This window comes from Papio anubis, chromosome 6, assembly GCF_008728515.1.
Source record: "Papio anubis isolate 15944 chromosome 6, Panubis1.0, whole genome shotgun sequence".
In the NCBI taxonomy this organism is placed as follows: domain Eukaryota; kingdom Metazoa; phylum Chordata; class Mammalia; order Primates; family Cercopithecidae; genus Papio; species Papio anubis.
The window spans coordinates 123734839-123750837 of record NC_044981.1 but is presented as its reverse complement, the minus strand read 5'-3'; the positions used below and the strand labels follow the sequence as shown (position 1 = coordinate 123750837).

The window sequence follows — 15999 nt, the reverse complement described above, 5'->3', positions numbered from 1 at the left end:
GTGAGAAAAAATAGGCCTCAATCCTTTTGGTAACAATATAAAACAAGTAAAAGAAAAAAATAGGTCTTAAAAGATCTAGGAGTCACCTTAAACTTTATCTGCCATGAGACACTTAGAAGACTCAGACCTTTGTTGAAGATTACAGAACAGAGACTCATTCAGTCACACCCAAGAGACAGGTGTTCACTGTAAAGACTAGAATGAAGCATGGGAAGTGGATGGATCCAGTGCAGCCCCAGGGAACTGGACACTCACATGCCCCTGGGAAGCAGGTCTTTGTTGCTCTTCTTCCATCACTTGGTCTCAGCTTGTCTTTGACTGGTTTCTACCACTTGTGCCTCCACCCAACCTGCTGCTACATTCTCCTGGTTTCTGCTTACTCAAATGTTTTGCATCCCGAAGCCCATTTTGGCCCCTTCTGCCTTACCCTCTCTTAGTTCCAACCTTTCTATTACATCAGATGGCTCCGTCTCTGCATTCTCCACTTTCCATTTCCAAGGGAGAGTCTGATCTGCTTACTAATTGTCAAGAGTCCGTGTTTGATGAGAACTGTTTGTTCCAGGCCACCTCACGGGATGATGAATACCTCATGGATTGTGCGCTCCTGGGTCATGTGATCCCTCTTGATTTCAACTAGCTGGGCTGGGCGTGGGGAGGAGTAAGGAACGTTTTTTGTAGTTATTTGTGCAAACCCTGCTCTAGAAATAGTTTGGGTAACTGTTTCCTTTCCAAAGGGACTCTGGGTAGGGTAGGCATCTCTCTCTCACACACGCATATATTAAAATAACAGTGACTAAAACAAAGGGAGTCTGAATAAATTGAATTATGAAGTTAAATGTAGGAAATAATGAATGAACAAGGGAAGAAACCGATACTGATCCAGGGTCAACAACTACCTATGTCCAAGTCAAATTTCTTTGCAGTCTAACAAATTGGCTTTCAAGATTGCATTTTGTTTTGCGAATTAAGCCATTTTCAAGTCACGAGTCATAGTTTTCTGGAGGCCCCCGGCGTCCGGAACCCATGAATGCCACATTCTTTCTAGCTGCCTTCAGCAATTCGGGGGCGCTTTGTTTCTTACGTTGGGAGAGAAATTCTGCAGGAAATCGACGCCCAGGATCAGCTGCAGATCCTGGGATCCTTGGCTCTGAGTAGCACGGTGGAAAAGTGGGGTAATCGAGGCTCCGGACCCGTTTTCCTAGGAGCCCAGGGCGCTCCACCTGTCTGGAGTCAGCTCCTTTCTTGGACATCTCCTCCCCTGAGTTTCCTCCTCATAGGCTTGTCCCTGGGAGTGTGGGCGGCCCCTTTCTTGAGCGCAGAAACACTTACTTTTCCCCCTACCCTGCTCCTCCTCCTCCACAGCCGTCTTTCTCTTTGCCTCAGCCACTTCCTTTCTTGGCCTCACCCTCCCCAGTGCACTGAAGAAGGTAACCGGGTCCGGACCCACGCGGCGCCAGTTCTCCCGCGGGAAGGAAAACCGGGCAGAGAGGTGCGTGAGCGCCCGGGCAGATGTGGCTTAGGTAGCAGGGATGGACCGGGTGTCCGGGGTGCGCCGCCGGGCACTGCGGGCTGCGGTGAGAGTCGGGTCGGGAGGGGGTCGGGAGGGGGTCGGGAGGGGGCCGGAAAGGGGCCCAGGGCGCGCGGAGGCTGCGACCGGCTGGGCTGAGCCCTGGAGGGCTGAGGTCCCGGGGGGCGCGCGCCGCTCACGCCCCCACCTCTAGGGCCGACTTCCGCACTCGGCTCACGTGACGTTTCGCCGGCCGGGGGCGGACTGGGAAGCCGGCAGAAATGGAACGATTTTTACCGCGGTGCGACGTGTCGGCTTTGCACTTGGCGGTGGTTCAGGAGCCAGTTCTGCAGAGCTGGGTGGGGAAGGGCTGGGGGCAAGGGGAGAGACTGCCCCAAGGAACGTGGTGGCCTCAGGGCAGTGGACTCTGCAGCGCCGGAGGTGGGTGCGGCTCTGTGCGCTCCAGGTCAGGGGGTGCAGAGTCGTGAGGGGACACCAGGGGCTCCTGGAGCCCGGGGCAGGGTCCGTTTTCCTCTCCCGGTTTGGGCGCTCGCTCTTTCGGCGCTTCGGGATGCCCGGGCCACTGGGGAGACGGACCCGGGGCGCCGGGCGGGGAGCTGCGGAGACAAAGGCTTCCGGGACGCGGCCCTTCCCTGGCGCCGGCGGTGCCGCCCCGCAACTGGGGGCCCGGCCCGGCGCTCCCCAGCCCTGCACCGGTGCCGGCGCTGACCGTGTGATGATGGGCTGCAGGGCACGGGGTTAAGGGACCTCTACCAGGCAGAACCCCAAACTGGGAGCAGGATGGCCAAATATGGAGTGAGCGCGCCCCAAACCGGAGGGAGGAAGGAGCCCAGTCATCCTTTGACCCGCACCAGCTGCTTGTCCGCGATTGCGAAGGAGGGCTGAGAAAACGTGCCCAGCCCGAGTGTGTAAAGTTGGTTCCTGGTTCCAGACATACCTATTCCAATAGGCTATATTTCCTTGGATATTAGAAAATCTCCATGCATTGCCTCCAAACTTTTGAAAAATAACAATGCCCTGAGGGTCCTGAAATATATTCTAAAGTGTGTATTGATGGTGGGTTTCGGGTTCTGCCCAGTCCTCCGACTTTACGCTTCCTTTGTGTTTCCCACGCACAAAGCCTAAATCGATTCTGCGACGACAATTAGAGTGCCTGGCCGTCATCTGCCTCGCCTTCCCTGGAGCATTTTCCTGTCTTCTGGTCCAGCCGCTCACCATTAAGCTCTTCCCCTTAGACTGGCTCTGCTTCTCACCTCTCCTTATTGTTCTTTTTTTTTTTTTTCGCTTAGACATAGTTTCACGGTACTCGTGAGAATGTGTTACGTTCATATAACCAAATCAGGGTAATTGGGATATCCATCACCTTAAATGTTTATCTCTTTGTGCTAGGAACATTCAACTTATTTGCTTTTAGCCATTTGGAAGTGTACAATCCATTAATGTGAACTATAGTCACCCCACTGATCAATGCAACATCGGGTCTTATTTCTTCTGTGTATTTATATACATCAACCTCTCTTCATCCCTCCACCCCCTTCATTGTTCTACATCTTGCTCACTGCAGTCCTGGGATTCTGTCCTTATTATAAAAGGCCATGGGTCTTTCAAGGATTGTGTCACAATAGGTATTTTTTCCCCCTTTGTCCCTCTCCTTCCTAAATATTAAATAAATAAAACATGTCAAGTTAAGTATGCTAGCAATTGTTTCTAAACCTGTTATTTTCCTATTTATAGTGGTCTGGGCAGGGAGCCTTTCTTGCTTTGTAAGTATTCTGCCTTGGTAAGAGCTCAGCATGTCACATTTCATGTAAATCCCACTCACTCTTATATTTAGTGTATTTGCATAATGGCAAAAGAGGAAGAGGAAGGGGGGAAAGAAGAGCCACCACCGTGTGGTAGAAACAGCATTTAGTTGTGGGGCATTAACCCCTGTTTCGTTATCCTTCAAATGGGGATAAATAAATGCCTTGTAAGGTTCTTAGAACTACATGAATTAACGCAGATAAGGAGCCTGATGTGTAATTAAGTATAAAGAAACGCTGATTACCTTCCATGCTTAAAACTGGATGAACGTACATTTGCTTAATATAATGCAGGTATGCATGCTATATATAATAGATGGATTTCCCCTTTGATTCTCATTATTCAATGAGAGCTGAGTCTGAAGTGTGTTGCTGGTGTTGGGAGGAAGGAGTGAAGAAGGGTGTTAAAGAGATAACATCTTTCTAGGGGGTCGAGCATCAGAGAATTGGGGAGTTCCTTAATTTCTTTGGACATTTTCATTCTCCCTCTGTCCAGTACAGGCTAATTTCCTCATCATCCCTCACAGATTCTTACTATGTCTGCACTAATGTTTCTAGGAACAGGGTGCAAACTTTATTCATTGTTGGGCAATTTTAATTGCTAGAGAACTTTTTTATATGGCTCTCAAATCTGCCTTTCTATTACACTTATCTATCCTACCCAGTAGAGGAACACAAAGTCTATTCATAAAGTACATAAAAAAGAGCTTTAGGTTTTTTTGTTTTGTTTTTAAAGCAGCAGTTCTTCTCTAAGCTGACTTTATGGGTCAAGATTCTTTAGAGTGCAAGTAATAGAAACTCAGTTAAACCAACACAAGCAAAAAGAGGAAAGATACTGGTTCACGTAGTTGGAAAGTCCAGGGTCTTATATAGGCTCAGTCATTGTTGTATGACTGGACATTTCTTTGTGTTAGCTTTATTCCTGGCCAGCGGTTCTCACATGGTGGCCATTGACATCAGGGACTATAAACTAATATCTTAGAACCAAGTGGAAGGAGAGTGTCATTTTACTAATAGTTCTAGCAAAATCACAGGGCTGAACCTAATTGTTCTGGATGGGGTCAGCTACCTCATGCCTCAAACCAATTATTCTGGCTCTGACCTGCTTCTGGAGCCCAGGGTAAGGCTCTACCCAGGATACATGGCTTTAGCATAAGGAGGGAAAGGCTTTATCCAAACAAATCTTAGACTGCCGGTGCCAGAATGGGAAATGGGTGCTGGGTAGACAAAACAACAGTTGCCCACCACACTGCTACTAATAGTTTTTTCTTACTTTTATTCTCATGGCATGGTGTTCAGGCTTAGTGGCTGTGTACTCTGTGTATATTTTAGCTTTTTAGTATCGCTCTTAAACTATGTCTTGAATTGCATATAATGTTATAGATATGACTTCACCAACACAAAGTCCCCAATATTTGAACACTATAAGTTTTCATATTAAGTTTTATGAAGATGCATTTAATTGAATATTTCACATTTTATTACAATCTAAGCTTCTTAAATTATAATATTCACACAAGCAACAGAGCAGATGGTAGTGGCACTTTTAATAATTAGCAGATAGAAAATCTAGTGTCCCAATCAATATCATGTAAGCAGGTAGTATATGGTCATAGGTGTCACTCTTGTTTTTAACAGCTAGCAAAAATTAGTTACACTCCATATGGATAAAGTTGTTTCTTGCAAATTATCACCCCGAAGGAAACCATACACACAACTCCACCGTTTTGGTCCCTTATTTGATTTGAAAAAATTATGATTTGAAAACAGACTGAACTGATGCATCTTCTACCCAGTTGCTCATACTTCCTGACATCCTGCAGGTGTACTTCCAATCCCTCTCATGCCTTTGCGTGTTCTTTTCAGTTCATGAGGTCAATATTTCTTTACCCTCTACTCTTAGTGCCAGACATGATACAGCAGTGAGCATTATAGTCAGATCCCTGCAGAGGGGAGCTTACCCTGTGGTAGTGAAAGTCCAGAAATGTAATTCCAATTGGGTGAAATGAGGGGCACGGTGCTATGGGAACACAGTGAGGGAGTACTGCTTCTCCAGGGTTTCAGGGAAGGCTTTTATTTAAGCTGGAGCAGGATGTGTGTGAATTAGCCCCTGCAAAGAGGAATAGCTATAGTCTGAATTGAAGCCATAGTATGTGTGAAGGCTGGAGGTGAGAGAGCAAGGGGCATTTGAGAGATTAAAAAGTCCCATGTGGCTACAGTCTAGAGTTCAAGGGGGTGGAAGAGGCTAGAACAGTGTGCAGAACCCAGCTGTTGGAGGACTTAGTGAGCCAAGGAAAGGCTCAGCTTCTGTTTTATTCTGAACTCCTTATCTGCAGATGAATGATCTTCACCACAAGCTATTTATTGCAATCGGATTTACTGGGCATTGCCCAGAGAAGGCCATGATGTCCCTGTATGTCACTGGATTGACAGGATGGTATTAAAATTGCTGTTGTATTGATCTGCCTCCCCCACTAGACTGGCTGCTGAAGGGCAGGGAGTGTGTGTCAGTTTATTGTGAGGTGTCCAGCCCCTAGCTTAGGCCTGCCTCCAGTGTGCTATGCGTTTTCTCCTTTGTTGCCTTGCTTTACGTATGCATTTCCTCCTGTATAGAGTGCCCTACCCTACCTGTCCGGCTGGACCACTCCTCCCCAGTGACCTCCAGAAAGCCTCCTGCCTTTTACTCCTTTGTGCTTCCAGATGCCTTGGACCCACCACTCAAAGAGTATTTGTCACATTGCTCTTCATTGCAGGCCCTCATTTGCCTTTAGAATGTGAGATCCCTGAGGGCAGATCCTGTGCTACACACCTTTTGTATTTTCGGTGCCTAGCAGGGTACCATGAAGAAGACCTACTCAGAGTGAATCGTGGGTGCAAGGAGAATGACTGTATTCTCCCCCATGGATGTGGAGAATAGGAGTGCAGGCAGCTAAGGGGGCGGTTACAAAGGTAGAGGGAAAATGGGGACACTTCAGTGCCACATGCATCACACAAATATTTTTAGGAAAAGGGACATGGTAAATTAATAGTGACAAATGCGACATGAAAAAGACAAAGGGCCCTTGGATTTGGATGTGCTTAATGGAATGTAATGGTGATAATTTAGACTTCCTTTTTCCCTCCCAGGCAGCAATGAATGTGGATCATGAGGTTAACCTCTTAGTGGAGGAAATTCATCGTTTGGGTTCAAAAAGTAAGTATCTAACAGAGATAGAGTATTTTTCGTGGCTTTACATTGAACAGGCGAGACTGGCATGCTGGAGAAGCCTAGAAGGGGTCACCCAGGGGTTCAGGACAGAGGTATGGCAGCTCTGCCCACAGCCCCAGGTGGTAACTGCCCTTAGCCAGAAAGTGACATCTGGAGACAGGGCTTTTGGGGTATTGTGATTCTGATGCAGAGAATGGTTGAGATATTTCATTATTTTTTCAATAGAAAGCAAATTACCAAGCTTCTTTCATCTGACTACATTGAAATTTGGTAATTGAATCGTGTTCAAATTTTTACTTATACTGTTAAAATTCATGTTTTCTGCTTTGTTCTGCCATCATTTTACAAACTTCTTTTTTTAAATCATCTTATCTAAAATGTCATCATTTTACAAACTTGTAAATGACTAGGGACTTACATTGAAATTATACTAAATTATAGTAAACTGTCTTTATTTTCTCCAAATCTCAAATCTTGAGTTTTGTATAATTAAGATAACTAAAATAAATCACCCTTTAGGTAGTGTTTAAGAAAAATTATCTTTTTCTTCAGCAATAACTAGGCAGCTTCCTTGAAGATAGTGACATGCAAAATGGGTAGTATTCGCGTCTTCTTCCTAAGTCGTAATGAAAATTACTATTCTACTTGTGGCTTTAGGTATTTGGTACATCTCAGATGAGACATGCAAGAATTTGGGGAGCATTTTGAAAATAATGAGAATAATAGACGTATTCAGCAACAACTAGGATAATAGGACTGGAAGTTTTAAAATTACATCATGTAAGTGAAAACCCGTTCTAGAAAGTCCCTCAGAAGCTCTCAAGGTTTGTGTCATTATAGTTTGATTCTTCTTAAAGCACTGTCTGTTCATGAATCACAAATCCTTTGAAGTAACAGGACAGACTTGGAAAATTCCATTAAGCCATTAATATCAAATGTCCCCTGCAATGGTTTTCTGTTCCTGCTGTAACAGATTGCCACAAATTTAGTGATGTAAAACAACACATTTAATATCTTAAGAGTTCTGTAGGTCAGGAGTTTGACAAGGGTCCTGCTAGAGTAAGATTAAGGTGTTGGCAGGGGACTCCTTTCTATAGGTTCCAGGAGGGAATCAGTTTCCTTGCCTTTTCCAGCTTCTAGAGGTGGCCTTGGCTCATGGTCCCCTTTCTCTGTCTTAAAGCGAGCAAGAGCTGATTGAGTCCACACATTGCATCACATCGACCTCCTCCACTTTTTCTTTTAAGTTTGTTTGTTTGTTTGAGACAGAATCTTACTCTGTTGCTTAGGCTGGAGTGCAGTGGTGCAATCTCGGTTCACTGTAACCTCCCGCCTCCCGGGTTCAAGTGATTCTCCTGCCTCAGCCTCCCGAGTAGCTGGAATTATAGGCACCTGCCATCATGCTCAGCTAATTTTTGTAGTTTTAGTAGAGATGGGGTTTCACCATGTTGGCCAGGCTGGTCTTGAACTCCTGACCTCAGGTGATCCATCCACCTCGGCCTCCCAAAATGCTTGATTACAGGTGTAAGCCACCACACCCAGCCTAGTTTCTTGTATTTTTATTAGAGATGGGGTTTCACTGGTTGGGTGCAGTGGCTCACGCTTGTTATCCCAGCACTTTGGGAAGCCGAGGCAGTTGGATCACGAGGTCAAGAGTTCGAGGCCAGCCTGGCCATCATGGTGAAACCCTGTCTCTACTAAAGATACAAAAAAAAAAAAAAAAAATTAGCCGTGCGTGGTGGTATGTGCCTATAATCCCAACTACTAGGGAGGTTGAGGCAGGAGAATCTCTTGAACCCAGGAGGCGGAGGTTGTGCCAAGATTGCGCCACTGCACTCCAGTCTGGGCAGTGGGGCAAGACTCTATCTCACAAAACAAACAAACAAACAAGCAAGCAAACATAAAAGAGATGGGGTTTCACCATGTTGGCCAGGCTGGTCTTGAACTCCTGGCCTTAAGTGATCCACCTGCCTCGGCCTCCCAAAGTGCTGGGATTACAGGTGTGAGCCACCATGCCCGGCCTGCCTCCCTCTTCTGTTTTAAGGACTTTTTGGATTACACTGGGCTCACCCAGGTAATCCAAGATTCCTCCCTGTCGTGGGGTCCTTAATTGAATTGCATCTGAAAAGTCCCTTTTGCCATGTGAGGTAACATACAGATTCTAGGGATTGGACATGCATATCTTCTGGGGCCTTTATTCTTCCTATTACTCCCTCTTTTTTTGTCTTAGTCACTCTATTTCTATATCAAACCCAAATCATCATTACTGAAATGTACCAAGAAAAGATAAATGAGGCGTATTAAAGTTGGTGTGGACTCTTAAGTCCTAAGATAGTCAACAACTAAGTGAGTTGAATCATATGATCAGTTAATACTTATTGAGTATCTATATGTGCTAATAACTGTGTAGTACAAGTGGTATCAAGTGTGTTCCTTTTCCTCAGGGATTTTACTACTTAGTTGATGAAAACAAATAAAATCTCATAGTCCAGGTGCCATGGCTCAGGCCTGTAATCCTAGCACATCAGGAGGCCAACGTGGGAGGGTCATGTAAGCCCAAGAATTCAAGACCAGCCTGGGCAACAAAGTAGGATCCCATCTCTACAAAAAAATTGAAAAATTAACCAGGCATGGTGGCATACAACTGTGGTCCCAGCTGTACTGGAGGCTGAGGCAGGAGGATTGCATGAGCTCAGGACGTTGAGGCTGCAGTGAGCTGTGTTGAAGCCATTGCACTCCATTCTATGGGACAGAGTGAGACCCTATCTCAAAACAAAAAGAAAAACAATAAAAAACTCATGAGGCAATTGTCAGAAAAAAAAATGGTATGCTGAACTATGAAGTGCTGACGTGCAATATGGTCCCTTCAAAATAGATTATTGGAAGTTGTAGTAGTTGGGGGCACTCAGTGAAGTCTTGCATCTCAGGTAGGACTTTGAAGTATAGGGCAGGTCAGTTTAGGGGGAAATCCATGAGTTGGTTTTGGAATGGGAATGAATGTATTGTTTGAAGAGAACACTGAGAAGACGTTGGAAAATGTAATTTATTTAGTTTCTTTTTTGAGACGGAGTCTCGCTCTGTCACCCGGGCTGGAGTGCAGTGGCACCATCTTGGCTCACTGCAACCTCTTGTCTTCTAGGTTCAGGCGATTCTTGTGCCTCAGCCTCCCTGGTAGCTGGTATTACAGGTGTCCATCACCACGCCTGGTTAAGTTTTGTATTTTCAGTAGAGATGGGGTTTTGCCATGTTGGCCGGGCTGGTCTCAAACTTCTGGCCTCAAGTGGTCCGTCTGCCTCAGCCTCCCAAGGTATAGGGATTACAGGCATGAGCCACTTCGTCTGGCCATGATGTATTTAGTTTCCTAATCAAAGAAATCAACAATCTTCCCTAACTCAATTTTTCTCCCACCCATTTCACCACACCCACTTGATGGAGGCTTGATGAATCTTATTTTCCACAGCGATGCCCCTCCTGTTCTTCCTCCCACACTCCTGTTTGTTTCCTGAGCTCAGTGAGGTCATCTTACTCTTGGCAGCATTATTACTGTTTTTTTCTTTTTCTTTTCTTTTCTTTTTTTTTTTTCTGAGACAGACTCTTGCTCTGTCACCCAGGCTGGAGTACAATGGTGTGATCTTGGCTCACTGCAACCTCTGCCTCCTGGGTTCAAACAATTCTCCTGCCTCAGCCTCCTGAGTAGCTGGGATTACAGGCATCCGCCACCACTCCTGGCTAATTTTTGTATTTTTACTGGAGACAGTATTTCGCCATGTCGGCCAGACTGGTCTCGAACTCCTGGCCTCATGTGATCCACCCGCCTCAGCCTTCCAAAGTGCTGGGATTGTAGACGTGAGCCACTGGGCCCAGCCATGCATTACTGTTGTTTGGATAGTTATAGGTGTTAAAGGCATATTTCTAAAGATTTGTAGGATTTTCTTTTCTGTATCCATGTCAGCCTAGTGTTTATTGGTCATATTCAATTAGTTTTTTCTATTTTTTTTTTTGAGACGGAGTCTGGAGTGCAGTGGCCGGATCTCAGCTCACTGCAAGCTCCACCTCCCGGGTTCACACCATTCTCCTGCCTCAGTCCCCCGAGTAGCTGGGACTACAGGCGCCCGCCACCTCACCCGGCTAGTTTTTTGTATTTTTTTTTAGTAGAGACGGGGTTTCACCGTGTTAGCCAGGATGGTCTCGATCTCCTGACCTCGTGATCCGCCCGTCTCGGCCTCCCAAAGTGCTGGGATTACAGGCTTGAGCCACCGCGCCTGGCCCATATTCAATTAGTTTTTAAATTCTAACCTTTACAGTACTAGTCATTATTCTGGTAAGGCAAACTGAAATTCCACTTCAAAATTAGCAGCTTTCACGTTAGAAGACTTAAGATAATTATCATAACTTCTGTAAGCATGGAAATACTTTTAATTTTGCAGCTTCATCAGGATACCTTGACTTTCTCATCCCTGGCAAAAGATGACTTATTGAGTTTGAAAGCATATGTAGATATGTGTAATCTTTGAATGTGTTATGGTTAATTATTTAAGTTGTATCTGGAATGATTTTGCTTTAGTCTACATATTATGAGCTCAAGATGAAAACTGATGAATTTAGTTTTATCTTTTCATTCAAAGTCAAATTCTTTAAAGTCTCATTTTTCATATAGTGAAAAAGATTAAATGGGGAGAGAGCACTTGGATATTTAAATTCTTCCGTTCAACAAATATTTTTTTTAGTGTCCCCTTTGTGCTCAAGTGCTGGAGATGTAAAAGTAAACAAAATTCCATCTCCATCTTTGAGGTTCTCTTTAGGTAGCTGAAAGACAGGCAAACTAGAGGGAAGTAATTAATATGCGCTGTAAAGTTGGACTCTGTGGAAATGAATCCCAACTCCTCTACATACTTGCTGTGTGACCTTGGCTACTTTACTAAACTTTTCTGTGCCTTGTTTTCCTTGTTTGTAAAACAGTAATACTCTACTTCAAGGACACATTTCTTCACATTAAAAGAATCTCTAAAATAGGCCGGGTGCGGTGGCTCACGCCTATAATCCCAGCGCTTTGGGAGGCCAAGGCAGGCAGATTGCCTGAGGTCAGGAGCTCGAGACCAGCTTGGCTAACATGGCGAAACCCTGTCTCTACTAAAAATACGAAAATCAGCTGGGCGTGGTGGCGGGTGCTTGTAATCCCAGCTACTTGGGAGGCTGAGGCAGGAGAATCCCTTGAACCTGGGAGGCAGAGGTTGCAGTGAGCCAAGACCACACCATTGCACTCCAGTCTGGGCAACAAGAAGGAAACTCAAAAGAAAAAAAAAAAAAAAATCTCTCAAATAAAAATGCATCTTATAGTACATGGCATGCTATGGTTAAATTGGCAGTTTAATTGTAATATAAAATAATGATGCTTCTTGCAATCAATTGTGTCTTATCTTCCATGAAATACAGATTAAGTGAATTTTAACTACTGTAAAATGCATCGAACAGTTCCGGATCATAGCAAGTACTCAATACATGTTAGCTATTAATACTATAAATGATGGTGAACACTTTGATAGATATATACTCAGTTTTATAAGAAGAGCTATTCACTCAACTGAGGGGATCATGAAGGACTTCTAGAAAAGGTGGCATTTGAATTCATTCCTGAAGAAAAATAATTTAGCTAGGAAAAAGTTTCTGGGTTTCTGGGCAGATGACTGAACATGGGCACTGTTACAAAGGCAGGATCTGTCATATCATCTTAGGCACAGCAAGCAGGTCATTGTGACTGAATCAGAAGGTACATGCAGTGACATGGCAGAAGGCCAGGCAAGCGATAGATGCAAGGCCAGAGGATGAAGTGCCTCTTCTGCGAGGCCATGGACTTCTCTTTATTTAGAAGGTCATAGGGAGCCATTGAAATATTAAAGTAGGCTTGATGAGGTGGCTCACACCTGTAATCCCAGCACTTTGGGAGACCAAGGCAGGAGGAATGCTTGAGCCCAGGAGTTCGAGACCTCGTCTCTATTAAAAATAAAAATAAATTAGGTGTGGTGGCGCATGCCTACAGTCCCAGCTACGTGGGAGGCTTGGAAGGCTCAAGAGGATCTCTTGAGTCCAGGAGTTCGAGGTTGCAGTGAGCTATGATCACAGAACTGCTCTCCAGCCTGGGCAACAGATCAACACCCTGTCTCAAAAAAAGAAAAAAGAAAGAAAGAGGGATTAAAGTAGAAGAGTAACAATGAGCTTTGCATCTCATAAAATTTCTTCCACATTGTTTCTTCTGCACCCATGTGGAGGATGTATTGAGGGGCAAAAATGCAGAAAAGGAGGCTGGTATGGAGTTCTCAGCAGCTTGCAGTGACACAAGGGAGAAACACTTAGGACCTGAACCAAGGAATTAACTGTCATTGGAGAGGAGAGGCAATAGTCACAGAAGACACAAAGAAGGTGGAATCACCCAAACATTTGTCAGATTGAGGGATGAGGGGGGCATGAGAACTCCAAGATTACACCCAGGTTTCTGTCTTTGGTGCCTTTAGAAATTTTAACCAAAGTTGAGAATTCACTGTATGCTGGGCACTCTAGAAAAGGCTTCTTCTTTATTATGTCTGTTAATCCTTGCAACAGCCCTGTGAGAGGTATTTTTACCCTCATTTGATGGATACCTGAAGTTCAGAGAGCTTGGAGGACTTGCCTGAGGTTACCAGCAGCTCCATTTCTATCTGTAATCAGTGACAGGTTCCTGTTGCACACAGAGTGTCATGCAGGTAGAAGTTGAAAAATCAAAGAGGTGCATCTTTGCTTTCCAGGCCAACCATGGTCAGATTCCCTATTTTCCCTTTAGAACATCTTTCATCCTCCTTCTCATCTTAGGTGATCTATTTCAGGTGAGTAAACTACTCAACGCTGGTCACTGTTCCCCCAGCCACCTTACTCGTTTTTAGCCTTGCCTGTGGCTTGGCACACTATCCCTATTTGTGTCAGTCACAGCAGAGCCCCTGGTCGCTGATGGTCTGCTCAGTGTGTGCCAGGCAGTGTGCCGAGTGCTTTCGAACTGTGTCTCCTGGCAGCACCGAGAAAAGATGTTCAGGTCCCCATTTTACACAGGAGGAAGCCAAGGCTTAGGGAGCTTTAAACAAGTTGCCCAAGGCCAAACAACTAGTAGGTGGCAGAGATTTCCACTGAGGACTGTTAGGTTTTTGAAAAGCTCAGAGCATATCATCACAATGAAGCTGAAGAAAAAAAGCTCCAGGTTATTGTCTCCTTTCAAGTCCGGAAGAGGTACTGCCTCCTCCTTGAAGTCTTCCTTACCATTCTTGCCCAAAGACATCTTGCCCTCCTCTAAACTGTAAAATATATTTTCTTTTTTTCTTCTTTTTTTATTGAGACAGAGTCTCACTCTGTTGCCCAGGCTGGAGTGCACTAGCACGGTCATGGCTCACTGCAGCCTCGAACTCCTGGGCTCAAACAGCCGTCTGCTTCAGCCTCCTGAGTAGCTGGGATCACAGGTGCACTCCACCACACCCAGCTATTTTTAGTTTATTTTTTTAGGAGAGAGATGATCTCAGTATGTTGCTCAGGTTGGTGTCAAACTTCTGGGCTCAAGGTATCCTCCTACCTTGGCCTCCTAAAGTGCTGGGATTACAGGCATGAGCCACTGCACTCAGCCGGGATGTATTTTCTTGGCTTCTCATTTGGCATCCAATCACGTACTGCTTTGTATTGTTGCTTTAACTTGTTATGTGTATATTTCTTATTTCCTCATGGGACTCAGAGTCATTGCTTTGAAAGTTCGAAAGCAATTCTGTCCTTCCTTATATCTGTCTCTAGCGTCTAACACAGTGCTGTGCTTACAGTAGGAGTTTGCCAAGCAGCCAGTCAGCAGTTCTTGCCAGGGAGCGTGGGCACTGAAGAACCTTGGGTCAAGAAATGGTCCCCTCCTCACTGTGAGGGCCCTCCTCTTGACCGTGGGGGTAGCTTTGGAAGGAAGAACCTGCAGTAGAGGGCTAGGAAGAAGTCAGGGATTCAGTCAGGTGATCAAAGGAGTCACCCAAGGATAGGGAGGCGTCTCCCAGATTACTCTCGTCTCCAGGTTTTCAGGTTACTGATTTTTAACAGCAGATCCACTTTTGGTCTATCTTAACTTTCGATGTCTATGTTCAAAACTGGTCTCCAAATAAGATAATCTAGGGCTCATATGAAATACAGATTTCTGAGTCTACTACCAGAAATTCAGATTCAGTGGTCCTGATAAATGGCTGATGATAATGCATTTTTAAGGAGCCCCCACTCCCACCCTGGGGATTCCGAGTGTTCAGAACACACTTAGAGAAACACTGCTCTCGATCCTGGTTTTCTATTTTATTTGTAGTCTTTATTGATTCAAAAACTCACATAACAATTAACAAATAAAAAGCGGGAAATGTATCTGCAATATTAGCACTGTAGCACATTCAACTTTTGTGAATGTTTCTTGGTTCTCAGTCTTTGGATAATCCTAAGGCTAAGAGGCGTATAACATGTATTTATTCCATTACTTTTTGGATCTGGGAAGAGAATATGTTGAATTTATGACTGTTAAACGTTAAATTGTAATCTTGGATAGCCCATAGTTAGAAATGTATTAAATATTTTGTAAATCTGCCATACTTGACGGTAAGACACAGACTTTACATTTGCTAACAATGTATTTTCTCAAATTAGATGCTGATGGAAAGTTAAGCGTGAAATTTGGGGTCCTCTTCCGAGACGATAAATGTGCCAACCTCTTTGAAGCATTGGTAGGAACTCTCAAAGCTGCAAAACGAAGGAAGATTGTAACGTATTCAGGAGAGCTGCTTCTGCAAGGTGTTCATGATGATGTTGACATTGTATTACTGCAAGATTAATGTGGTTCACATATCTTTTATGTACTGCCATTTTTTGTTTCTGGTAAACTGGAATATAAAGTGAAAGAACAAACATTTGAACATACTTAATGTATTTTTATAGAACTTTGTAAACAAAAGGAGATTAATGTTTTAGAAGTCTGTCCTTTTTTATATCTTGAAAGAAAATTTATGTATGATGCTATAAAATAAACAAATCCTATTATTTTTCTCAGGAATCTGGCTGGGAATTGTAGGCAATGAGGTTTTTTGGGAGGCGGGGACAGGGGAATGTTTGTTTCATAAATAATTAGACATTTTCTATAGATATTTGACATTCTGCGAAAGCAACAAGCAAATTGAAGACCAACTCCTATGAGAAATATTATAATGTTTATGTAATAAAGACATGTAGCTGTCTCAAAATTGCCTTATTTTGTCATTTAAGTATTTGTGTGCTTCTCAGAATTGAGTTTTTGTATCAATATTAGATAACTGCAGTAAAAGTTATGTTAATCTGAAACAAATTCTCTCAGAACTACCAAATTTCAGTAATAGGAATGGCTGGGCACAGGTGCTCACACCTGTAATCCCAGCACTTTGGGAGGCCGAGGTGGGCAGATCACC

At 44.3% G+C, this 15999-nt stretch overlaps 1 protein-coding gene across 1 annotated transcript; it reads left to right on the top strand.

Moving 5' to 3' along the window:
* Positions 1–1322: 1322 nt before the first annotated feature.
* ABRACL (ABRA C-terminal like) lies at positions 1323–15798 on the top strand. The gene is made up of 3 exons (XM_003898104.4): positions 1323–1489; positions 6457–6523; positions 15209–15798. The coding sequence occupies exons 2-3, from the start codon at positions 6463–6465 to the stop codon at positions 15391–15393; spliced, it is 246 nt and encodes an 81-aa protein (XP_003898153.1). The 5' UTR covers positions 1323–1489; positions 6457–6462; the 3' UTR covers positions 15394–15798.
* Positions 15799–15999: the final 201 nt, after the last annotated feature.